Here is a 24,297-nt window from a genome sequence, read left to right on the forward strand (position 1 = left end):
AGTAAGAATGAAAAACGAGGCAGCATAGCTCAGGAAAAGAAAACTCGAGTGCAATGTCTGCGGTCAGAAGTGAGACTAATTGCTAGATCCTTGTGTGTGGAAAGATCTCTAGAATATGCTCACCCACTTCTGATGGTGACAGTTTTTTGACTATAGAGCCACGGGGTCTCTGGGGTGTGTGTAATCATCAGGTGGTGAGGGGTCAAGCTGAATGGAGGCTGTTTGACTAAATATTCTGACTCCAAAGCCTTCGTCTAAAACCCAGCTTAGCTGACATACTTTTCTCCACTGAAAAAAGCACACGCACACACACGCAAATCTGGTTTATCGAGATTGTGAATTCCTTTTGCTGAGTTTTGGGTGGACAGAAAGGACTTTAAATGGACTTTGTGTGCATGAGTACCTCTGAAACCACCTGCTGGCAGCTCTTCGTGTGGTGTTATCTCAAAACACTTGAAATATTTACACTGAGTACTACATAAACAGGAAACATGCATTTTGTGATTCTCAATGTTTTTAAAATACATGTCTATACTACCAGTGAGCAAAGGCTTGGATGTTCGATACTTATCACCTGTGCTGCTTCATGCCGGAGCCCAGCATGTGAAAGCTGGCCTTAAGATGCCCTTTTACTGCCTGACCTGTTAGTATTACTTAGTTTTAATTTCTCAGTCAATGCCCATAAACTAGCCCCTGGCTCTCCCGTCCTCATTTCTGGCTGCTAACGGTGCAAAGTGTCCACTCAAATCCTGAGGTCTCCTGGTGGATCTGCAGAAAGGTGAAGTAAATACGTGAAAGGGCCATTTGTTAATTGCTTCACTGTAACCAAGCATAAGACGCACCTAGTCCCGTTGCCTTAGAACACTGGCTGAGCGGGGCCCCGCCAAACCCGAGAGGTGAGGGCCACGGAGGCCGGCAGACGCTGGCAGGGATGGCGGGGACACCTGCGCTAGATCGTGGGTGAGAGGGTGGCCCAGCGGACCGCCCTCATTCCTTTGTTCCTTGTCACCAAAGCTCCGGTCACCCAGATGATGCTGAGGACCGGGTTGTAGTGCTTCTGGAGAGCCCCTATTACCCGGACGCGCAGTAACCCTCGCCCTGCCTTCCCTCCTGAACTTCCTCCCCGAGCTCCCAGTGCCCTGGATACCCACCCCACACCCTCGACCTCACCAGCGCAGCTCTACCCGCTTACTACAGGGAAGTCTGCAGCCTTCTCAAAGGGCGACGGTCACCAATCTCACAGCCCAGGCAACATGTATGCCAGGAGATGGCACTCCAGCTCCCAGGTACAGCTGCTAGACCATCACTCTGCTGCCGGGACACAGAACCTGCCTCTACCACCCTCCAATCCGGTCATCCCACCGATTCATCAGCAGGCTGCTCTGGAAGATTACCCTCCTGAACAAGGACCCCGTCTTTTGAGCTCTCCTCCCCTGACCAGCCTGTGAGCTCCTTGCAGGCAGCGGTCCGCATCCGTCTTGTTCACTCACGGCTCCCCAGTGCACAGCGGATAACAGGCACCCCATCAGCACTGGCTGAACGAATGCTCCTCGCCCCTCATCCAGCCTCCACGCCCTGCACCCCTTTCTCAGCCCACTCCCCTCTTGGTTTCAGGGTTTGCACATTCTTCCAGATCCTTCCAGACCTGTTCCTGCCAGCCCTCCCTCCAGGTCAGTTTAGTGAACACCTCCCCATCCTGCTCAGAACCTGCTTTCCAGGATCGGCAGGTCAGCTCTCCGCTCCTGCCTCCTCCAGGCCGCCCCCCTGCTGCCCACTCCTGGATGCCTCAGTAGAGGAGCCTCCTTCTACTCCGGGCCCCCTGGCGGTGAGCCCTCCACCTGCACCCTCCGTGCTGAGAATACTGCAGCCGCCACCCTCCCCTTTAACATGGCACGACTGCAGCTCTATTTACAACAGCCAGGACATGGAGGCAACAAGTGTCCATCGACAGATGAACGGATAAGGAAGATGTGGCACATATATACAATGGGGTATTACTCAGCCATAGAAACGAAATTTGAGTTATTTGTAGTGAGGTGGATGGACCTAGAGTCTGTCCTACAGAGTGAAGTAAGTCAGAAAGAGAAAAACTAATACCGTATGCTAACACATATATATGGAATCTAAAAAAAAAAAAAAGTGGTTATGAAGAACCTCGGGGCAGGACAGGAATAAAGACACAGATGTAGAGAATGGATCTGAGGACACCGGGTGGTGGAAGGGTAGGCTGGGACGAAGTGAGAGAGTAGCATGGACATATATACACTACCAAATGTAAAACAGATAGCTAGTGGGAAGCAGCCGCATAGCACAGGGAGATCAGCTCGGTGCTTTGTGACCACCTAGAGGGGTGGGGTAGGGAGGGTGGGAGGGAGGGAGATGCAAGAGGGAAGAGATATGGGACATATGTATATGTATAACTGATTCAGTTTGTTATACAGCAGAAACTAACACACCATTGTAAAGCAATTATACTCCAATAAAGATGTTAAAAAATAAAAAAATTCTACATGTCCAGAAATAAAACAAACAAACATGGCACCATCGTGCCCTGTTTAAAATAAAAATTCCCTCAACTCCCTCCCGCTCTCGCCCCACATCCGAGAGCACCCAGTGTCCTACGTCACCCAAGCGTTCAGCCACTACACTCGAGCTGCCCACACCAATGGCCTCCCAGCGGCCCCATCCCAGAGGCAGCTAAAGCCTTACCCTTCTGATCCCTGACTCACCCATCTCTCCCTCCTCCGGCCTCTGACATCACACAGGCTTCTTTGCTTCCACTCCTTAAATGCTGGTACATTCCCCTAAGCGACTCTCTGTGGGTGAACCCATCCACACACATCAATCATCACTGGTGCTCCCTAATATCCATTCCCCACTAGAGCTTCTCCCAAGATCCAGACTAATGACCCAGCTACCGGCTTCTCCAGTCTCGCCATGGCCCCACCACTCACCCAGGGCCCGTTTCCATTCTCACCTTGGGTGATTTAAGCCCGATTCACTTCACCCTGAGAATGAACCAGCACTTCCTCAGCTGAGGACTGGTCCGCTTCTCTTTGATTTGATTCAGGCCACAAACGTGGGGCACCTCCTCTTTGTCTGACTCTGCGCTGGGTGACAGGCAGTGAGGACAAGTCACCCCAGCCCTCCCCTCCAGCTCTCAGGGTAGGGAAAAAGGGCAGAACCAGCTCTGAGGAAAGACACAGCAACAAGTGCGAACCGGGGGAGAAGACCTATGCGGGGTCCGAGGGTCAAGAAACAGGCGAACTTTACCCATCTGCTCTAATCAACTTGTTGGTTTAACATCTATTTTCTTAGCTTACGCTCTCTCCATACGATGGAATATGAAAAAGCCATTAAGGAGGAGCGAGTATCTCTATGCATACTGATAAGACTATAATGCAAAGCAGATGAAAAAAGCAAGTTGCAGAACGTTAAGTATAAGTGATGACATTTGGGGGATGAGAAGAGTCTTGAAACCATTACCTGGGATGATCTATGGGCAGTGGGGCTGCGAGGAACTTACATACTTTCCACAGTACATATTTCTGAACTTGAATTTTTTTTTTTACAGTGTTCATGTATTACAACTATTCAGGAGAAGTAAAAAGTACAGTTTTTGAAAATGTCATACATTGATAGTTTTGAAAGGAATTATTCTTGCATATACTCAGTTGACTGAGCTTAAACAAGATATTAGGGGCCTCCCTCTCGACCTCTCACTTGAGCAAAACGGGCATCCTGTAAGGATGGACAGGCTTTGCCACACTGGGCCTAAGAAGCCCTGAGTTTCAAGGTGAGCAGGGACAGACTGGGGCCCGTCTACACTGTCGATGGCTGGAACACTCCGGGTCATCTCGAGTGTCCCTTCAGCCCAGCGCCACGATCCTTGCCATTACAGGGGTCTGAGATGGTTCAGAGGATGAGGAACCACCATCAGAGCCGGTCTGTATTTGGACAGAACCACAGTGGCAGCCACGTTGAGGATGCACTGAACGCAGGGGCCCAAGTAACAGCTGGGCGGGAGAGAAAGCAAAGGCACGATGGAGCGCTGTCAGGGGTGCGTGAGGTGCAGGGAGGTGCGGGGGGACGTGAGGATGAGGCAGCGGAGGTGTCCAAGCGGGCCCTGAAGGTTGAGGAAGGACCTGAGGCCACCGGTAGAAACGGAGATCAGGAGGAAGGGACGGGGAGGGAAGATGAGTCAGGAATCCAGTGAAGCCGGTCGGGAAGTGCACGGCAGCAGAGACCTAGGAAGCCTGGGCAGGAAAGAGAGAGCAGGGCAGTCAGCCTGGCGGAAGGGGCCCAGCAACACCACCCCAGAGGGGCCGAGGGGCCCTGGAGCCTGCAGGCCAGAGCAGGCCAAGCTTTGGGAGAAGGGGGCAGCGGCCGTGAGCAGTGCTGCCGAGACCCCCCCATAGTTCAGGACACGGGATATGTTCAAACACAGGAGAAAGCAGGCTTCAACAGATATTTCCTGTTTGATCCCAGTTTTGTAAAAATTTTGTAAAAATAATGCGTATCTGCGGAATCTAAAAAGAAATGATACAAATGAACCTATTTACAAAACAGAAACAGACTCACAGACTTAGAGGATGAATTTGTGGTTACCAGGGGTGAAGGGTGGGAGGAACGGACAGTTAGGGAGTTTGGGATTGACATGTCCACACTGCTATATCTTAAAGGGATAACCAACAGGGACCTACTGTAGAGCACAGGGAACTCTGCTCGATGCTATGTGGCAGCCTGGCTGGGAGGGGAGTTTGGGGGAGAATGGATACATGCATATGTATGGCTGAGTCCCTGTGCTGTGCACCTGAAACTATCATCACAACACTGTTAATCGGCTATAGTCCAATATAAAATAAAAAGTTAAAAGAAGTTATGCATGTCTGCAAATTTAAAGAAACAAACCCCAAAACTCTGAAGGATGCTGGTACACCAGCATGTTAGCAGTGTTTCCTCTTGCTGCTTTCACTCTTTGGGATTACCTATAGTTTCTACAAAACAGTGAACCTAGTTTGCATTTGTTTAAAAAAAAAAAGGTAAAGTAAGTTTAGCTGTTGTTGGTTCGGTTTGGTTTGGGTTTTACTTTTTGTGCGGCCTTGAGGGTTAGGCCTCAAAGCTCAAGGATGGAGACGGTCGGTGCTGGTGTTTCTTCCAGGAGCCCCTGGCCCCTGGTGGGCTGCACAGAGGGGGTGGGCGCAGCAGGACACTAACCCCATGACCGGCAGGAAAGGGCCAGAGCACCGGACAGCAGGGGCCCTCAGGACTGAGGGAAGGGTTATTTGACGGAGGAAACCCTAAGCCTGTTGCCAAGAGCCAGGAGTTGCAGAGGAAGAGTGTAGGAAAGCCAGGGCGCGTCCCAGAGGAGGCTGGAGGGGCCAGAAGAGGGGTGGCAGAGCCCAGGTGGCCCCGGAGCTGGCTACGCCCGCCCGCCCACCGCAGGACAGCCCAGGGCGGGCGTCTCGTCCACGCACCTGAGCACAGACTCCACAAACACTCTCAGGGCCTTGATGTGGATCCAGGCAATAAAGGCTTCGCTGAAGTTCACCTTGAGCCATCGCAGCAGCGGGCCCTGCAGGGACAGGAGTGCGGTGACCCCTCCCGGCCAGTCCACCCAACGCCCGGCCAACAAAGGACGTGGGTTTCGACAGAGCAAGCCCCGAGCTGAGAAGAAACGCCCAGGGGCCAGCAGGAGCAGCGAGGCGGTCCGACGAGGCCAGGGTGAGGCCCAGGCCCACGTTCTCCAGGGCACCTGGCGCTGGGGCAGCTCAGTGGGCCTGCCAGCCAGCACACGCATGGGGCCATCACCCACCGGGCTGCGGGGGGCGGACAGCCCCTGACCTCGGGGCGTTCAGAAGGCAGCCAGCAGGCTTCTGGCTGACACTGCGCCGCCGAGGAGCCCCCCTTCTCGAAGGCTCCACTCCAAGTCCCGGCACCATCCACCAGCCGCCACTTCCAGGGGGTTCCTCACAGCCCCACTGCACGTGGCCACAGCCACTGTCGCTAATGCTGGCATGGCTGGTCCTCCTCGGATGCCCACAAAGGTCAGGGGTGGGTCAGGGGCGGGCACCCAGGGGAAGAGAGCTGAGCTGCCCGACCACCATCCCCCAGCCGGGACCTGCCCCATCACCAGCTCCAGCCACCGCCAGCCAGGACAAAGGCACCCTGGCCAGCAAGCACCAATCATTGCTGGGGGAGGGGGAGGGGGAGCGGGAGGGGCAGCTCTCAAGAGACCCTGCAGATTAGGAGGAAGGCATGATTCTGGAATCCCTGAATTTAAGACCTCAAAAGCCATAGTAGATAACAGGAAACGCAAGGATTTGCTTTCTCCAAAGATGCCTGCGCGGGCAAGGACATGCGAGCCGGGGAACCCCAGGGCTCCCGGGGAGATGCTTACCTCACCCTCGCCCTCACTCTCTCTCTCTCTGTCGTTCTGCCCCGCAGCGGGCCTATCAGGGTTCCCTAGCGGGGTTACCTTAACCTGGTGGTCCGGGAAGGTGGATGATCCCTTTTTAAGAGCAACACAGGAAGTTTGCTAAAGGCACAGAAATGATTTATTAATCTTTCAGCAAACATGCATCACAAACAAATAGAAATCATTCTCACGGCCTGAAAAGCACCTGAAGGTGGGCTCAGGCATGCCGGCCCACCCTCGGCACTTGCGTGCTGGTTGGACTGGAGGTGTGCCGGTGCCATTGGCACTCCCCCTCCAGGGCGGGGGGTGTTCAAGTCCTCGGCTTCCATATTCCAGGGGCAGAGCCCACAGCCCCTCCCCCGGCCTGGCCTCCGCCAGGAGCCGCCCCTCCCTGGACCGTCTGTGCGACCAGCTCCGCCTTCCGGGCTGTCTGGGCTGAGTCAGGGTGTCTCTCCCAAGTCCAGCTCACAGTAGCCTCCTTGGCCGTCAGGATGCACTTAAGCACGTTACATGCAGAAAACTGGTCAGGCGTGCTGTTAGCACGCATTCGACCCTTTATCAACCTTCTCTGCAGACAGGTGCAAAGAGCGGGAAAATCCCACCCTGTGCTCTCAGAGGGAACTGACACCCAGGACCTAGGTAACAAAAGGACGGACGCAGGATGCTGGTCCTATACACCTCCGAAAAGCCTAAAGGGGAAAAGAGATTCTTAAGAAGCCGGGGTCGGGCTGACCCCAGCTGACCCCTGCTCGCTGGCGCCCGGCAAGAGCCTCGCAGGCAACTTCAAGTTTCCAAGTTAGTTTGTCCTTCGGAGCTCCGCTTCCCCTCCACGGAGACCGGGCAGGGCTCCTGGGGGGAGCAGGGAGCGGAAGTCTACACCACACGAAAAAACGCCAGTGAGCAACCTGAGACAGAGGCGCAGGCGCTGGGCTCGGGTGTATCACCCGGGGGTCTGTGCCAGCGCGGAGGTGGGTGCCAAAGACTCGCCCTGGTCACCTGTGAAAGGTGCCACCGCCTAGCTCCCTCCAGAGACACCGCGGGGGGCTCGGGCCAGGACTAAAGCAAGCGGGGAAAGGGCTCAGCTAAAGAGAAGGCTGGAACCTTCCCGGGATATTAGGGTTCCGGGCGAGCTCAGGTGGAGGAGGAAACCCTTTGGATCTCAGCTCTTGCTGGTGAGCATCTTTCCTGCCTGGTGAGTCGGGTCCGAGGCCAGGGGCTTAGGGCTCCAGCTCAGTCCTTAGTCTCAGGAACGGCCCGGGAGCCTTGGCCCAAGCCCGACAGACTACGGCTCTAAGAAGTGTGTGTTCCCTCGGCGCGCACACACGTGTCCACACACGTATGCGTGCGTGTGCGCGCGCGTGCCTTTCTCCTCGGGGACAGAAGGGTTTTATACGATCAGCTCCCATTTCCTCCTCAGAGGGGGATGGGTCCATCCAGTGGGGCTCTGGGGACCCCATTTCCGGGGCCCCGTGGCTGGTTCTCACTCCTGATGGAACCAGGTGTCTGCAGTCCCTGTGCAAAGGCCACGGACCCAGAGAGGTCAGGCGGGATGCACAGAATCCCCCAGCCCGAGGCAGGAGGAGGCCCGGGGCACAGGCACAGCCCCACGGGAGGCACTGGCTCTTCACCCAAACACACACTCACAGCTTCGTGTTTACACACCAACTTTCCTCACCCCTCCCTTCCTCTCTACTCTAGAGGCTGAACTGGAAGTTTCTCTGAGAACCCTCCCTGGGGGGACTGTAGGGCAGGGGACCTGAACACATGCCCCCCGGCTCAGCCCCGCTCTGAGCTGAAGGATGCTGAGTCCCGAAGGTGCCCATTCTACAGAGCGACTTTCTCAAGGCTACACCATTCACGTTTCAAAAATGAAAATCTGTTCTTCTCTCTCTTGAGCTCAGCTGCCCTCACACATGAGAAGGTCCTGAGTGGCTGTGGTTGGAAGTCTCTAGGATAAGCACCCACTCTTTGCTAAAAGCCTTGGGGAGGTAAATACAGGTGCCGGTGATGGGGATGTCACAGCACGCCTGGACGTCACACAGACCAGGGCTTCGGGTGGCAGCTACCTGCACTCTCCAAGGCGGCGGCCCTGCCACTCTCAGCACAGGCGCTCCTGCCCGGAGCCCTGATAGCCTCGCTCGACCCCAGGCGGCCAGGTGGGGTCCTCTCCCAGGGCCAGTGCCCGTTCACCTCTCAGAGCCTCACTTCCTCCTCTGCAGAATGGAGCTAAGAGTTCCTTCCCGGAGGGCAGTGCCGGGCTGCGTGAGATCTCCTAGAGCAGGGCTCACGGCTCACGTGTCACCTCCAGGTTACCAATACTTGTCACCCTCCCCCAGACCCTGTCTGGCAGCCCCAGGAGTGTGCACCGGGCAAGTAGGGATGTTGGCGTGGGTGTTGGGACTTAGGCGGGGCCCTTCTGCTCCAGGCCTTGGGTGCGCGGGCACCAGCCAACGCCTTCAAGAAAATCCTCGGGGCCTGTATCATAGACTCACGTATTGTTGCTTCCTATCCGACAGCAGTCTGGTCATCTCTTCCCTTTCCCTTTTAATTTCTTTTTCATCATAGTAAAATTCACGGACAGTGAACCTTAAAACAAGCAAAGGAGAGGCTTCCGCTAAGAAGCTTCCAGTCAGAGCAGAGACCCCCCCCCCCCTCCAGTGGAGACAAACCAAACCCGGAGAAACCCACCGAGGCCAGCCCTTACTTATTCTCTTTGGCTTTGGTTTTGAAATCGTCAATCACTTTTCGAAACAGAGTCACGGTGAAGAGGCCACACTCGTTGTCCTCAGCTATCAACCTGTGGGAGAGAAGCGTTTGTTCCCTGGACTCACCACCAGGCCCCGGAGCTGGGCCGGAAGGAGCCTGTCCTCTCCCCGGCGGGGGGTGTCGCTGCAGGGGGAGCCTGGTGGCCCTGGCGGCAGCGAGGGTGGAGAAAGCGAGGGCGTCCCTTCCTAGCGCCTAACTCCTGGCTGCGCGGTGTCAGCTGCCGGCGCCTTCCCGGCGTCTCCTCTCCTTCTCTCACCCTCCAGGCTAGGGCTCCAGGGGCGACCCAAACGCCGGAGACCTGCTCGGATCTGGGGTGGGCCCCAGGTCATGAACTGGCCGAGAACAAGCTGCACGCAGGTCTTAGTCACCTACTGCGCCGAGCGGGGCACGCCAGCTCTCACGCGCTGTGGTTGTAACGAAGCAGAGGAAAAGGTTCCAGATGGTGGAAACCATCCCACATGGGCATTCCACGCCCAATGGCACAATGTTCTAATTAGACACGGTCTCCCTGGCACACCCTGATGCAGGACCACTGCGGTCGCTGTCCTCAATGTGGGGGTCACTGGGGCCCGTGGTCTGAGTGTCTTTGAGTCCCGCTGGCCAGATGACCTGACCATGGGAGCCCTAGGGCCCAAGCAGGGTCTTGGGTCACCTTTGCTGCTTCTCCGAGCCCACACCCATAGGGGCTGACCCAGGTTCCAGAAACCTTTCCAGAGTAAGCTCAGCAGACTCTCAGGTGCCCCCCGACAATGGAGGGCCTGGGGGTTCTGGTCTGAGAAGTCAAGCCACCTCCTGAAGCAGCCTCTCCTGGCAGAGTTCCCAGCACTTGGCCATGGAGAGCCAGCACTGGAGAGCAGTGAACGCTCCTGCCAAGCAGGCCAGCGTCGAGGGCCAGCTCCTCTGCCGGCCTGTACGCCCTCCTCCTCCAGCCTCCCCCGGTGACCTCAGGCTGTGACTGTCCTAGCCCTGCACCCTTCAGTTTAGCTCCTGACTGCTCTCTCCCGTGAGTTTGTGACCCTGGGAGAGCCAGCAGGCGCCCCAGGCCAGAGGCCTCTGGGCTGGGATGGGAGCGGGCAGGGCTGCCCAAGACTCATGGAGAAACCATTTAAAGTGCAAGCTATTTCAGGCATGGGAAAAGGCACAGAGAATACACACCCACGTATTCCCCGCCCAGCTTAAGACATAAAACCATTTTCGTACAATAGAAGCCCCACATGCCCTCCCCAACCTCATTCTAATCCCACCCCTAGGTCACCGCTGTGCTGAGTTTGGCGTTTCTCATCCTCAAACACCCACAATTCCGTGCACCTGCATTACCCAAGTCACATACAGTTTAGTTTTGTCCATTTTTAGATTTTAAATAAATGGCTTCGTGCTGTGTGTCCCCTTCTGCAACTTGCTTTCCGCTTAACACCACAGAGCGAGATTTATCCTTGCTCATGCCCGTAACGCTAAACTGTTGATTTTCCCAGCTGTGTGGTATTCATGGTTCAAATATGTTCCTCTATCCCTTCTGCTGTCACTTTTCCAGCCCTCACTGGCCGCTCCTGCTCTGACCCCAGCAGGCCACACGTCGAGACTCTTTTTCTCCCCTGCTCGGGCTCTGTGGCCATCACAGCCAGGCTCTTGATTGACCCTCAGGTGGGGAAGAATCCAGGCCAAGCTGAGAATGCAGAGCAGAGCACAGTGCAGGCCCTGCATGCCCCGAGGGCCGGAATGTAGTCAGGGAGGGCTTCCCGGAGGAGGGGGCAAGGAAGCGGGATGCTGAAAGAGGGAGGGAGTCTGGCATGTGGCTGAGTGTGTGGCTGTGAAGGCACAAGTGTGGAGGACTGAAGGCACTTGTGCTCTTGGGGCATGTTTGGTGGCTAGGTGCCCCGGAGCACCCACACACGCCCCCCCCACACCCCAGGCCCTGGGGCCAAGCTGAGGTCTCACTTACTTCGTCGACCGTGGGACCACCATGTCCGAGAGGGATTCGTAGGTTTTTTGCCATTGTACATAGCTTGGTCTGTGAGAGTACAGAATCGTTCAGTGATTTTTTGCAGAAAAGACTGTGGAGTGTCTTAAGAGTCCGGGAAGCTGCATGCCCCTTTCCCTGAGGGCCTGAGAGGAGCAGGGCCAGGGGCCAGACAGAGCCCCAAACATCCCCTGAGGCACTGCCGTGTGGGACCCCTGTCCCCAGCCCCATCTGGGGCTTAGCCTCCCCATGAGGCCCCAGGCACCATGGAGCGGCCGTGAGAAGGACTCAGGAGATTCCTGCTGGGGGCTCTGATCCTGGTCCTGTGTGAGCGTGGGCAAACCAGCTGACCTCTCCGGCAGCAGGACAAGGGAACAGTAACAGCCCCCGCCTGACCCCAGGCGTGTTGTGAGGGAAACGAGCTCCTGCGTGTGGCATCGGGCACACAGCAGATGCCCGAGAAATGACCGCTTCTGTCACTATTACCGCCACAAGCACTGTCACCTGCTCCCCTGACCACCCCACAGCTGCCATTTAGGGCTCTAGGATCTAACCTTGGGGACTCCCGCTTCACCTCTGTTGGGCAGGACGAGTGTCCTTCTGTGATCACCAACCCAGATGGAGACCCCAAACCACTCACCTTCCTGGTCCACTTACTTGGGAACAATGACCAGAAGTGTGATCAGATACTCAGAATCCAACACAAAGTCTTCTTTGCTCACAATATCGCTCAGTGTCCGAGTGAAGAGGTTTCCCCTGAATCCACGTGGGACAAAGGGGTTGTGATCAGCAGAAAGGCACACAGAGGCATCCCTGGGCCTGTGGGATGCCCAGACCCCCAGCCCTCCCACGACACGCAGGTGTTGGGACAGCAGGGGCAGCAGGGGACAGGAAGGTTCAGGATGCTTCCTGGGGAGGGGGGGGGGCCCGGGCTAAGTGTCCCCCGGCTGTGTGTCTGGGCGCCCAGAACTGCTGTGCCTGGCGGGACCCCAGGTCCTATCACCAGTCACCCGAGCTGAATCCAACACCTCGGTCAGCTGCGCTGCCCCGGCGCAAGCCACCGGCTGTTGGGAGGGGATCGCTGGCGCCAGGCAGCTTATGTTACCCAAATGGAACACAGCGGTCGGCTCACGCCACCACCTGGGCCACTCCAGGCAGAGACAGGCCCAGAAGAGGGCTCCGTTTCACTTTACACACCTTACAGGTCCAGCAGCCAGGGGACATTCACCTGAAATAGCTTTGTACGTGTGTCCAGTGGAACCTGTCTCATCAAGGTCATGGTATTTTTAACACAGGGACCAAGGCTATTGTATCAGCCAATGGGCCAGAACACAACTACTGGGACGGTCTGTAGCATCAGCACGTAGGCCATGAGGTTAAATACCCAAGCGCACGTTGCTTCCCGAGGAAAGAGTTCGCGAGCCCTTAGTCAAGGCAGAAGCTTTAGGTAAAAAGCCGTCCCACAGGGCTCTCCAGACTGCCCCGCCTGGAATCCACACGCCCCCTTCCCCATGCCGACCAGCCATCACTGATAAGGCCCTTAGGGTCCCGGACTCCTTACGCTATCAGACCTTATCTGTCCGGTCTTATCTATAAGACCTTATCTTACACCTGCACCCCTTGCGCAAAGCAGACTTTCCATAAATATTTGTTGAGTGAATAACTGTGAGCTCTCCAAGTGCAGAAATGATATTTTATTCTGCTTTGTATCTTTAGGGCCTAGCATAAGGCCTGAGTATGGTGGGTACTTAATAAACATGGATCCGAAGAAGAAAAAGAGAAACATCAGAGGGAGATGGAGACTGTCGGACCCTCTTCACCCTCCCCTCCTTCACTCCGTGTATGTTCAATCAACCACTGTTACTGTTGGCCCTCCCTGCCCAGCACGTAACTCCTGAAGAGGCAGGAGTGTCTCCGTGTCTGTCTGTCCATCTGGCTGGCTGGCTGTCTCTCTCAGACACAGACACCCAGCTCACCCAGTGATCTGAAAGGCCCGTGCAGGAGCCCGGCTTAGACGCTGCCCTGGCCAGGCCCTGAGGCTGCAAGGAGCGTGGGACCCCGAAGACTCACGTGGATTTCTTCTCCAGGTTCTCCAGATTTGTCTTCAGAGCGTTGTAGGCGGCCGTGCGGGACTTCAGGTCCGTCTCAATCTGTGCCAGTTGCTATTTGGAAAAGCAAGAGTTTAAAGAGTTTAAAGAGTTGGCTGAACTTTTCACAATTGCCGCAAATTGCTCCTGGCGTACTTAAGGCAAACGCTGCACCCCGCCCGTTTGCCGGGATGGCTTGCGTTTTTCTCCCCTCTGCTCTCCCAGACCTTCCAGCATTTGACCCTACAGTGAGCTCACCCCGGGAGGCAGGGAAGGGATTAATGGCTTTTCTAGGCTCACTCAGCAAGCTGAGTCTTGTCCCGATTTCAAGTCCATCTCGTGCTCTCAGGGCCCCCAGGGCCCCAACTCCATGTGCTCTCAGGCTCTGCTAGAGGTCAGCTCGGGCTGACCCCCATTCCGGCTTCTCGGGGGACCCGCTGTAGCCCAGCCCCGACCAGCACCCAGGTCTCCAGGCTCAGCTGTGCCCCACGGCAGCCCCTTCCTGTTCTGTGTAGGTAGGAAGGCTCTTTTCAGTTTGGAGGCAGGTCACCAGCCTGACGTTAGGGATATCCCCCTGTTCTGGAAGTTTCGGGAGCACGTCCGGGATCCCCTCCTGCGGTGGGCAGGGAAATGAGGCTCAGCTCTCCAGACGCCTGGCCTCAGGTGCCCCACCTGCTCAGCCGGGGTGATAACTCTTCCACAGCAGTGAAAGAAAAATGCTCACCACGCCCAGTTCAACGGAAGTGCTCAAAACTCAGCAGCTGTTACGACGATCACTGCAAATCAGTATCTCGAGGTCGCTGAAGCCCGCGGCTCAGCGACAGCGACAGCGGCGAACCCCTCTTGCCCGTGGGAACTGTGGGGATTTTCTGGCTCCCGCTTTAACAGCAGGGTCCACGAACACAGAACGGGCCCGACAAAGCACGGCTCCCACACCACGGAATACTGTGCCAGCGACATGGTGCCTGAGGGCTGGTCCCACCCGGAGGAAACACATTCAGGGACGCTTCCCTGGTGGCCCGCCCTCGGCTGCGAGGGGACATTACATCGCACCAACACACACAACAGAGCAGCACACCACTGCTGCTACGGGAATGTCTCGGGAATCACTACACAGAAAAAGGAGGCAATCTGTAGGATATGCCATTTTGAGTTGAAATATATATACTTTTAATATAGATGAGAGGATCCACTTTAAACTTGTAAACATTGGTTACCTTTAGGGAGATTAAAGGGAGTGGCAGTTGGAGGGGAGGGGACGTGTGGGTGATGTGGGGGGGGGCTTTCATCTTTCGATTTTGATTGTTTGATTTTTAAAATAAGATTTATAATTTTTTTTTACAATTTTTAGAACCTTTTTACTTTGAAATGATTATCGATTCACAGGAAATTGCAATGATTATCGATTCACAGGAAAGAGGTCCCATGTACCCGTCTCACCCACTGCTAACATCTCACATAACAAGAGTACAATAGCGTAACCAGGAAATTGACATGGCTACGAGCCACAGATCTTGGTTTTTAAAATAAGATTTATACATTTGTATCTTTTTTAAAGGAAAAAAAATCAAACAAAAAATCCTGCATCGTCTTTATTCTTCTGATTTTACCACAAGCCAAGGAAAAACTACAGAGTTTCAGAAAAACTGCAGTGTTTAGAAACCCGCAAAACAATGAGAGGAACTAAGACTTGGGAACCCATCAGGCCCGAATTTGAATGCCAGTTCCAGCTCTGGCTGTGTGACATGGTGTCAGCTCCTGAACCTCTCTGAGCTCAGTGCCATGGAATTACCATGAGCTGCTACAGTCCTCAGAGCAGGTCATCCAGAAAGGTGAGCCCTTTCTTCAATAGACTGAGCCCCTCAAGGGCAGGCTGGGTCTGGGTGATCTCTGCGATTCTGGGCACAGCGGCCGGCACAAGGCAGTGCTTCGAGAACATGTCCAGAGCCAAGCGCTCCCACAGTCCTGCCCCTTCTGGCATGTGGCTGGCGTGCACTTCCCACCACCGAGGGGCAGGTGCGCCAGGCAGAGCCTTGAGACCCCCTGAACCTCCCTGCACAGCACCCAGAGATGCTTCAGGTGGTGGAGACGCCAGCGGCCGCTGCCCGAGTGGTTTGGAGGGAGCAGGTCCCCGTCGAGCACCGTGGACATGTGTGCGGTAGGCATAGAAACTGTTTGCTATGTTATGCCGGTGAGATTTGGGAGCCTTTTTGGAACTACACCATGACCCAGCCCGTGGAGACGGACACAGCCAGGGGCTGGGTCCCCATCCTCGCTCCCCTTCATTAGGGGAGGCAGGTGGGCTCAGTTTCCAGCTGTTGGGAGGGTCGGGGGCCCAGCCCTGAGAGTGTCAGCACAGGGCGCCTCCCAGGTGGGGAGACCCGTTCGGACACCTAGAAGACACTGGGCGCTTTCAGAGAAGGGAGTTCCTCTGACTAGGACGTCTCTAGTTAACAGATTTAGATCTCGCGATGCGGGGGAGAGGCCTGAGCCGTGCTAAGGGCAGCGCTCGAGTGCTCCTGGGGCAGGATGGGGTGAGGGAGACGATGCCCGCAGCCTCTGTCTGGCCGGCCTCAGAAAGCTGATTCCTGGCAGTGGAGCCAGCTCAGGGCTTCCTTGGGAAGTGATGCCAGGTATACGGCCCAACCGAGACCTGCATCCCCATCCCAGGGCAACACTTCGACACCTGCAGGTCCTGGGGGATGCCACGCCACCTCTCAGCCAGCTTCCCCATCTGAAAGCAGAGGAAGGCGACACCTACCCCATAGGGGTGACGTGGGAAGTAAAAGCCCGGCATGGCTCCAGGCACACAGGGAGCGCTTTCCAAACCAGTGCCCTCCTCTCCACCCTGCCTTCCTGCCAAAGTCACTCTTTGGGTCCCCCGCACTAGAGAGAAGCCAGGTCCTGTCCTCTACAACTGCTCTGCTCCCCCGCTCAGCTGATGCCCCGATGCACTCTGGGAACCCTCCTCACTGCCTGCGTCCCCGGGACAGCCATGCCGGCGAGCGCTGTCCCCAGTGGACGTTTGGCACAGCCCTGGCCATGCTGCCTAGCTCGGTCTGGCCTCACCAGAGCAGGGCAGGGAGCGGCCAGTCCCACAAACTACTGTGTGCTTCCAGCTTGGGGGTGGAGGTGCACAACACCCTCCTGGATGCCACACCTGGCACAGGTGCTCTGGGAGCCCCTCCTCGAAGGGCCTTCCAGAATCATTGCCCAATCGCCCCAGGAGGGGCTGGGACCTCTGATATAAAGGGGGCCCGATGAGCTGCACCCAGATTCCAGAGCCTTCTGATCCCACCCGTGCTCCCAGAGACACAGGCCGGGCGCCAGCCCGCCAGCAGGAGATGCACAGGACTGCAAGGGGGTGGGTCCCAGCAGCACATCGCCTTCACCTGAGCCGCCCAGACACACCTGGGCGCCTCTGTCACCCTGAGACAACAGGAAGGCTTTGTTCCCGGTCTGGCTGAGATGCTCCCCAGCCACCCAGCCACAGGAGACGTGACATATTAGGGGCTCTGTGCATCTTAGAGGGAGGGGAGGGACAGTGGCCATAAACCATCAGGCTAAACCTCAGAAGCTTCATCAGCGCCCACCCTCAGGGAGATCAACGGGAGTCAACACGCTGCAAGACACCCGCGATGTCCCCAGAGGGCTCCGCCTTGGTGCTCTTATTAACGCAGCAGAAGCTGGAGGCCCCCCGCTCATCGAGACAGTGCAATCATGGGGGCAGCACCCACCGGCCTCCCCACTGTCACCAGGGGTGGGACCCCGGGAGATGCCTCCCAGGAGTCAGGGCTCTTAAGCCAAACTCTCCACGGAAGCAGATGGTTTTTGTTAAGTGAACAACGGCCGTCGGGGTCGGGAGAGTCAGGGTGGGACTGACTTCTCCATCAGCACCTTTCAAAGGGGAGCGCAGTGAACAGGCGCCGGGGTCTGGGGTCAGAACACCAGGGGCTCAGAGCACCCGTCGAGGGCAGTGTCCTGTAAGACGAAGCCACCCTGCCCAGTGGCAGATTTGGAAGAGGTGTAGGGAGGACAGGTGGTCACCAAGCCGTTTCCAGGGCTGCCCTGAAACCCAAAGGTGTCTGACCTTGCCCAGCGCACGGAAGGCCACAGCTCAGGGCCCAGTCAGGGCTGGCGGGAGCCAGACGGAAAGGGACCCCACCCAGGGCCACTGGGCAGGGCGAGGACCCACCCAGCCTCCCGCCTCCGGAAAGTCCCTCCTCGCTTCGCTAGGGTGCAAACGCCGTGTAGCTTCACCCCAGATGGTCAGTGACGCCGGTCACAGCAGTGTGACGTCCCCCAAGAGAAGGCCCTTCCCTTACCTTTGCCAGAGTGTCTGCTATGCTCACCAGCGGCTGCTTCGCAGGATACTTGGCCATGTCCCATTCGAAGTGGGTCACAAAGGACGTTAAGTCCGCTGGAAGAACATAAACACATTGCACCGGACAGTGGACTCCCCGTCTCTCCTGAGACGCAGGTAGGCCAAGCATCCCCACTGAGACCGAGGAAGCGATGAGAGAAACGGAAGGACAGACTCAGGGCGCCCTCCCCCTCCGGGAGAGCAGACACTCCCCACGGGAGTAGAGGGCCAGGCCAAGCATCAGCCAGGACCACGGGTAGCCCCACCCTCAGGATGCTGTAGAGGTGCGCTCCTGCGCCCAAGCTCCAACTCAGACGCTGCCCCAGAGCCCCGCGCGTGGGAGGCCCTGCTCTCCCGGGGGGTGGCCACGAAGTCGGAGATGTTCTGCGGCACCAGATGAATCCCCTGCCTTTTCCAGTTGGTTCGACCACACTCCCAGCTGAGTTGTCAGTTCGAGGTACCCCAAAGGTACCCCAGAGAGCCCCAAGCCAACCCCCAAGACCCCACAGCCACCATGGGTGCCACCTGCCCAGCAGATGACCATCTCCCTGCCAGCGCTAGACATGGGCCAGGTCCTCACACGCGTCTATTTCAACAAAGGCATTTTCAACATTAGCGAAATACTGGAGTTAGTGAAGGTGGTTTTTACCACCTGGTACAGATGTACATTTGTCAGGGTATGTTCTTTATATAAAAGTGCATAGTGAGTGGAACGAATCAGTGTTTTTTCAAATCTTCTTTTCTCTCTTACCTTCTCCGAAAGCAAGCCTAAACCTGTGTGCTCAGGGTGTCTGTGATGGTCTCTAACCGGCCGCGGGTGCAAGAAGGGGCTGGGAAGTCAGGCAGCGGCGCCTGGGGGCCCTGGGGCGTGTTAGTAACCAAACCTCTTTGCACCTCAGCCTCCTGACCTGAGAAGTGGGTGCGCGAAGGGGTGTCCGCACACCTCCCGAGGGCCCTCTCTCCTCAGGTGAGCTCTAGGCACATTGAAAGGATGCGACCCGGGGGCCAGCTGCAGGCTACACCCCGGTCCATTACCCCTTCAGTGTAGGATGCGCTACGGGGGCCCCCAGAATTCCATGAACCCCAGCAAGATGGGCCTTGCTAACCTGGGTTCTCACCCCAGGTTATGTGGACGCCGGCCCTTCACGCAGGTGAAAAGGGACTGGTCACCGCTCCCTCAACATTCAGTCACCGCGACTGAAGGCCAGCTCACTACTGTGCTGGGGACAGCAGACCGTAGACCCCTCGCCTTCAAGGTGCTCCCTGTTTGCTCGGGACATGAGTCAAACACGACACCACAGTGAGCAGTGTACACACGGCTGGCAGGGGCTGAGGCAGGAGGGGGAGGTCCTGTCCTGGGGGGCACTCCAAGGGCTTCGTGGGAACCCCGTATTCACGCAGGGATGGAATGGGACAGAGTTTGCCACGTGGCCGGTGAAGGAGGACTGGTGAGCGTCACACGGGGGGCGTGAGGACTCCCTGGGTCATGCTGATGGAGCGGGGCGTCTGGATGGAGGGGGAACAAGAAGGCCAGGCAGGGTCAGGAAAGTCACATCTGCACCTTCTCCTGTGGCGATACAGACACCAGGCCCACCTCCTGAGCCCCTCGCACATGCCAGGAGTGGGACACGCGTCACTCCAACCTCAACAGCACTGCGGAAAGGTCACCAAGAGGTCAGGACATAGCCAGGGGGAGGACATTGGTTCTCTGAGGAGCCTTCTCTGGGGCTGTGAGGGAGACAGAAGGGAAAGCTAAGAGGGGCCCATGCCCGGGGAGTAGACGCAGGGGGCCAACAACGGCACGCAGGGACAATTACCCCTGGGGCACGAAGGAGGCTCGGGGTACACCTGGGTTTCCAAGTTGGGTGACTAGGTGAAAGGAGGGGATGCTCACTCGGCCAGGCAGCAGGGAGGCAGCAGCCTGGGATGGAGCAGAGGCGAGCGGAGACGGGCTCCGCTTGGGACGAGCTAAGTCGGATATTCGGGTCAGTTAAGTTCCCGCACGGCAGATGGAAATGAAGTGGGGCTTGGAGGAGGGAAGTGGGCTGTGGGAGGGAGGTCAGCAGGATGACGACGCAGGTGGTGACCATTCCAGTAGCTGACGCTGGCTGGTGCTTTACTGTGGCCGGGACGCATAAGTTACTTCAGTTCATTTACCCTTCAACCCTGTTCAATATTATTATTATCTCCATTTCAGAGATGAGGAAACTCTGGCACAGAGTAAGTCGTGTAACGTCCACCAGAAAAGGAGACAAGGAACGCGGAGGCCAGGGAGGACCACGCCCCTTCCCCGCCCCGGCCTCAGGCAGGAGCGGCCACCCTCTGGGGGGACAGGGAAGCTGCCGTTGTCGGCACCTCCGCAAGAACCACACTCCGATACCTCTGGTCTCCTGACTTAGAGGGTCCTTCAGATTCCAACGGTGTTGGGATTGACAAGAGGGCCTCTGAGGCACCAAGGGTGGGGCCCTGACCCAAGTGGACTAGTGCCCTTATAAAGAGAAACCAAAGAGCCCCCACGCCCCCCGTGCTCCCACCAAGCAAGGGCCGTGTGAACATACAGGGAAGGGAGCAGGTTCTCACCAGGAACCACATCCGCCATCACCTTGATCTTGAATTTCCAGCCTCCAGAGCTGTGAGACATAAACATCTGTGGATTAAGCCTCTGGTCTGCAGTATTTTGATACGGCAGCCCGAGCTAATGCAGATTTTGGTATTAATTTGGTTATTAACATGGATTTGGAGATTGCTACACTAGGGCAGGGAAATGACTGTGTAGGAAGGATCCAGGCCTCGGAGGAGCTGCATTGAGGTCTGCATGATGGCAGGGGCGCAGTCAGAGGCAGAACTGACGGTCGCAAAGGACTCCTCGTGTGCCAGCAGTCACCCGATCCTGCTACTGGACCCTACTGTGGGCCAGGCCCTGGGCAAGCACGACGGTCACACACCTCCCATGCGGTCACATGCTGCCCGGTGGGAGCCATCGCCCACCACACAGGCCAGGGAACAGCCCGCCCTAGGCAGGTGCCAGGCAGGTATGTGCTCTAGAGACTCCTGCCTCTGCCCACCCCAGACCCCTGGGCACACCACCACCCAAGCTAAGCCACCCCCGACTCCTCACTCTCTCTCTCACTGCTGCTCTTGTCCTAAACATCAGGCTGGAGACCAACTCCTGCAAACCTGCCCGGCCCTCCCTCCCCCTGCTGGCCTGAGCCCCGGGATGCCTGCCTCATCACTAATGACGCTGCACGATCACCCTTGCTTCCCTTGCTCTTTCAGCCTCCTTGAGGGCAGGTGATCATCTCTGTGTCCCCAGAGCCTGTGACAGTGCCCAGCAGGGAGCAAGCGCTTCGTATGAGAATCTGCCTATTAGCCCTGATTGTTGTACTAACACTATCCAGGTTGCTTAGAAGAGGTGCATTTCAGACAAGGTCTCGTGTCCATGCATTTTCACAAACTCCAGGCTTTTACGGCGCTCAAACCAAAGAGAACGCGTCCCTCTTTTCTACTAGAATGCCTGTGACTCCTTTAGGACTCAGCCCCCCTCCTCGTGGAGGCTCCTAAGTACTGGGTTTCCATCACAGCACGTCAGGCACTGCGGGTCTGGTCCCCAGGCCGCGAGCTCCTGGAGGACAGTCATCGCTGGATGCCCGGCACCCAGCACACTGCCTGGTACTCGACGGCCAGGCCCGCGTGTCTGATGAGTGAGACAAGGAGACAGTGAAGGTCTCCCGACAGAAGCCTCCAGAAACCTCTGGTTCGTGACTGTGAGTTCTTCACCTCCTCTTCCAGGTGGAAAGCACCAGCTCCAGACACTGCCCCCTCCCCGCAGCCCCAGCTCCAGACACTGCCCCCTCCCCGCAGCCCCAGCTCCAAACACTGCCCCCTCCCCGCAGCCCCAGCTCACACATCCAAGGGCCTTGTCCCCTCTGCCTGAGGACGCCCTCAGCCTTAGAAAGCGGCAGCCCTGGGCCCTCCTGTGCTGCCAGGACTGCAGCCTCCGCTCCGCCTGCCCCGGAAATGACAGGCTCCCGTCCCCTCCCCTCTCCCCAGCTGAAGTCCGGAAGCCTGGTCTCGAGGGAGCAGTATGGGCCTTGGATCAAGGGCCTGTGAGGTCAGACCACGGCCCGGGCAGGCTCACTTTGAATCAAAACACGCTGTACACAGGCGGCTGCCCTTGAGCAACAATGATGTCATCTAAGAACCAAAACAAGGCCTTCCCGGCAGCGGCAGAAAGAAGGACCTGTGACCACACAGGCGGCGGTCTGCTGCCCGGGCAGCCAGACGGGCCTTCAGATGGTTCTGACTCTGCGCGCTCAGCCTCTGCTGCAATCATTCCACGCTCCAAGTACAGCGAGAGGCAGAGAACCAACAAAAACAAAGGGTGCCCGGGCAGAGCAAAGAGCCGTAAAGAGATTAAGTCCATTGACAGGTGAGAAAACCAAGACCCAGGGAGGTGACCTGCCAAGGTCACAAAGGACCAAGCCTGACTGTCCCAAGGCCAGTACTGCTGGCCCTCCAGCAAACACAGCCCAGAAGACTTGGGTGTACCCTCAGGGACATCAGATTAAAATCCCACCTGCTGGGGGCAACACTGAGTTTCTCCAGTGAATTCTCTCAATCACTAGTTCCCTGGGTGCTCTGCAGAAGAAAAATACTTCCCCATCCAGATAATATCAGGAAAGCCTGAGACAAGCTGTCTCAAAGGTCTCTTGACTGCAGTACTTTTCAGAGTCTTTACTACACGTGCATGAGCAATGTTCAGCAGCCGGCCATGAGCTCTGCCCTAGCGTCCTTGACCTTTGTTTGCACAGGGCTGGGGTACGGGACCAGCTGGAAGTTGTGGGCACCCAACTCCCAGGCGGCCTAGAGATAATGCAACACATACGAACAAATGAAGCTGAATTCCCACCTCCTGAGAGGAGAAGCAGCGGCTCTTAGAGTCGTGCCATTTGGACTGGGAATGGATACGATGTAACAATAACATCTAATTTTAATTGACGTGGATTTTGAATAGAATGTAAGCATTTTGATCATTATCGTAATGTGAGCTCAAATCCTAGAATCCTCAGGACCAGGTTTTTATGTAGAAAAGTAGCTCTAGGCCCTAAGTCGCGCTTCAGTCTAGGGCCCTATGAGTTACCTGCTGGGAAGTAAGACCAGTTCATCAATTGAACAAAATAATTTTTTTTGATTAGCCTCGGCAAGAAATCTCAGTGTAGCTATCAGATTGCATTTGGGAAGGCATTTTGGTGACTTCTAATCTGTAAAGATTTGTATTTGTCCTAAGAGGATCTGCTGGCTTCAATTCCACCAGTCTGAGCAGGCTGGAGAAAAACCAAAGCAAATGACACCTTCGAACAGGGAAACCAGAAATGGCCTGTTTAAGCACAGGGACTCTCCCAGGAGGGGCCTGAGAGAAGAGGGCTCCCTGTATGAGCCAGCCCCCAAGAACAGGCAGGAGGACGCTAGGGACAGCCATCACGGCAAGAAGCGAACCGCAAGCCAAAAGATGCCCAAGTTGATCTTGAACTCCAGGGTCAAGGCATTCACCACGCCAGGAGGCATGCAGTGCTGCATGCCTTGCCTCCCTCGAGGGAAGGGAGATGCAAGGAAGAGCGGGGAGGGAAAAAACAGTTGCTATCTGTGTTATATGGATATCGTGACCACGCTACGAGATTGTCACTTGAGAAATCCATCGTCACCTGATCACTGTATCCCTACAACCAGACTGAGATTCCACCTTCCGGGGGACATGCAGGTGGCACACTGAGCACACACACAACAAACAACGCACAACCTACTCTTTAAACATTTCATTTTCTCCTTCAAACCTGCAACGTAATAAGGTGGAGTTATTAGACTGCATTAACATACAAAACTAAGTTCAGATTTGGGAGTACGAACATTTCCATGTATCAGTTAAAACAAGCAAAGAAAAAGCTTTCGAGTGTTCCCAGGAGGGAATTCCCTGGCGGTTCAGTGGTTAGGACTCCACGCTTCCACTGCAGGGGGCACGAGTTCAATCTCTGGTCAGGGAGTTAAGACCCCACATGCCACACGGCGGCCACAAAAAAGAAATGTTCGCCGAAGGGAAAAGACTTTAATTTATATGTAATAAATGATATAAATAAATATTAAATATAGAATATATGTTCTCATTTTCAGTATACTTATGCATAGAGTCATAGGTCTAATTATCTCTACAGATGCTGAAACACCTAATTCTAAGGTTTCCAAAGCCTCAAAGCTTTTGTCTTGCACGTTTTAAGTGCACTCAAATTGTTTGTACACTAATTCATGGACCAAAACATCCTTGGAATCTAAAGATTTATCCTGTTTGCATAGGGGAGACAGAACGCCAAAGGCAAACATGCTACCCAAAGTGTTTTTGGTCCATCTCTCCTCCGCCTACTGGGCACAACTAAAGAATTCAGTCTGAGGCATTCTCAGCAATGGAGGCATTTTTCAGCCTCATTTGGGGAAAGGGATAAATGGGTTGGGGGGTGGGGACGGAATACTCCATGCGGGATAAAGTGGGGGCTGATAGACAAGGTGGGTGAGCCAACCAACCATTAAACCTCATTTAACCCATTTTCATTTCAAATTTCACTGAGGAGTTCAGCTACAGGTAAGAAATGCCAGATGCTTTAGAAATGAGACAGCAGGATTATAAGCTTGTAAAGGGGCACGTCTTCCAAACAGCGGT

At 55.9% G+C, this 24,297-nt stretch overlaps 1 protein-coding gene across 5 annotated transcripts in view; it reads right to left on the reverse strand.

Annotated features, from left to right (window-relative positions):
* The window catches only part of ATP6V1C2 (ATPase H+ transporting V1 subunit C2), a 54,489-nt gene that overhangs the window by 621 nt on the left and 29,571 nt on the right, over positions 1–24,297 (reverse strand). For 3 of the 5 annotated variants that reach the window (XM_060027089.1, XM_060027090.1, XM_060027093.1), the window contains 8 exons: positions 17,554–17,648; positions 13,212–13,303; positions 11,799–11,897; positions 11,124–11,192; positions 9,123–9,215; positions 8,911–9,004; positions 6,401–6,538; positions 5,478–5,575 (listed from right to left, as the gene is read on the reverse strand). In XM_060027089.1, the coding sequence (XP_059883072.1) occupies positions 5,478–5,575; positions 6,401–6,538; positions 8,911–9,004; positions 9,123–9,215; positions 11,124–11,192; positions 11,799–11,897; positions 13,212–13,303; positions 17,554–17,648 (778 nt within the window). Of the gene's footprint in view, positions 1–3,604; positions 4,257–5,477; positions 5,576–6,400; positions 6,539–8,910; positions 9,005–9,122; positions 9,216–11,123; positions 11,193–11,798; positions 11,898–13,211; positions 13,304–17,553; positions 17,649–24,297 lie in introns of those variants that run through there. The other 2 variants (XM_060027092.1, XM_060027091.1) reach the window with 2 other exon arrangements.

The sequence above is a fragment of the Delphinus delphis genome, chromosome 12, assembly GCF_949987515.2.
Source record: "Delphinus delphis chromosome 12, mDelDel1.2, whole genome shotgun sequence".
NCBI lineage: Eukaryota > Metazoa > Chordata > Mammalia > Artiodactyla > Delphinidae > Delphinus > Delphinus delphis.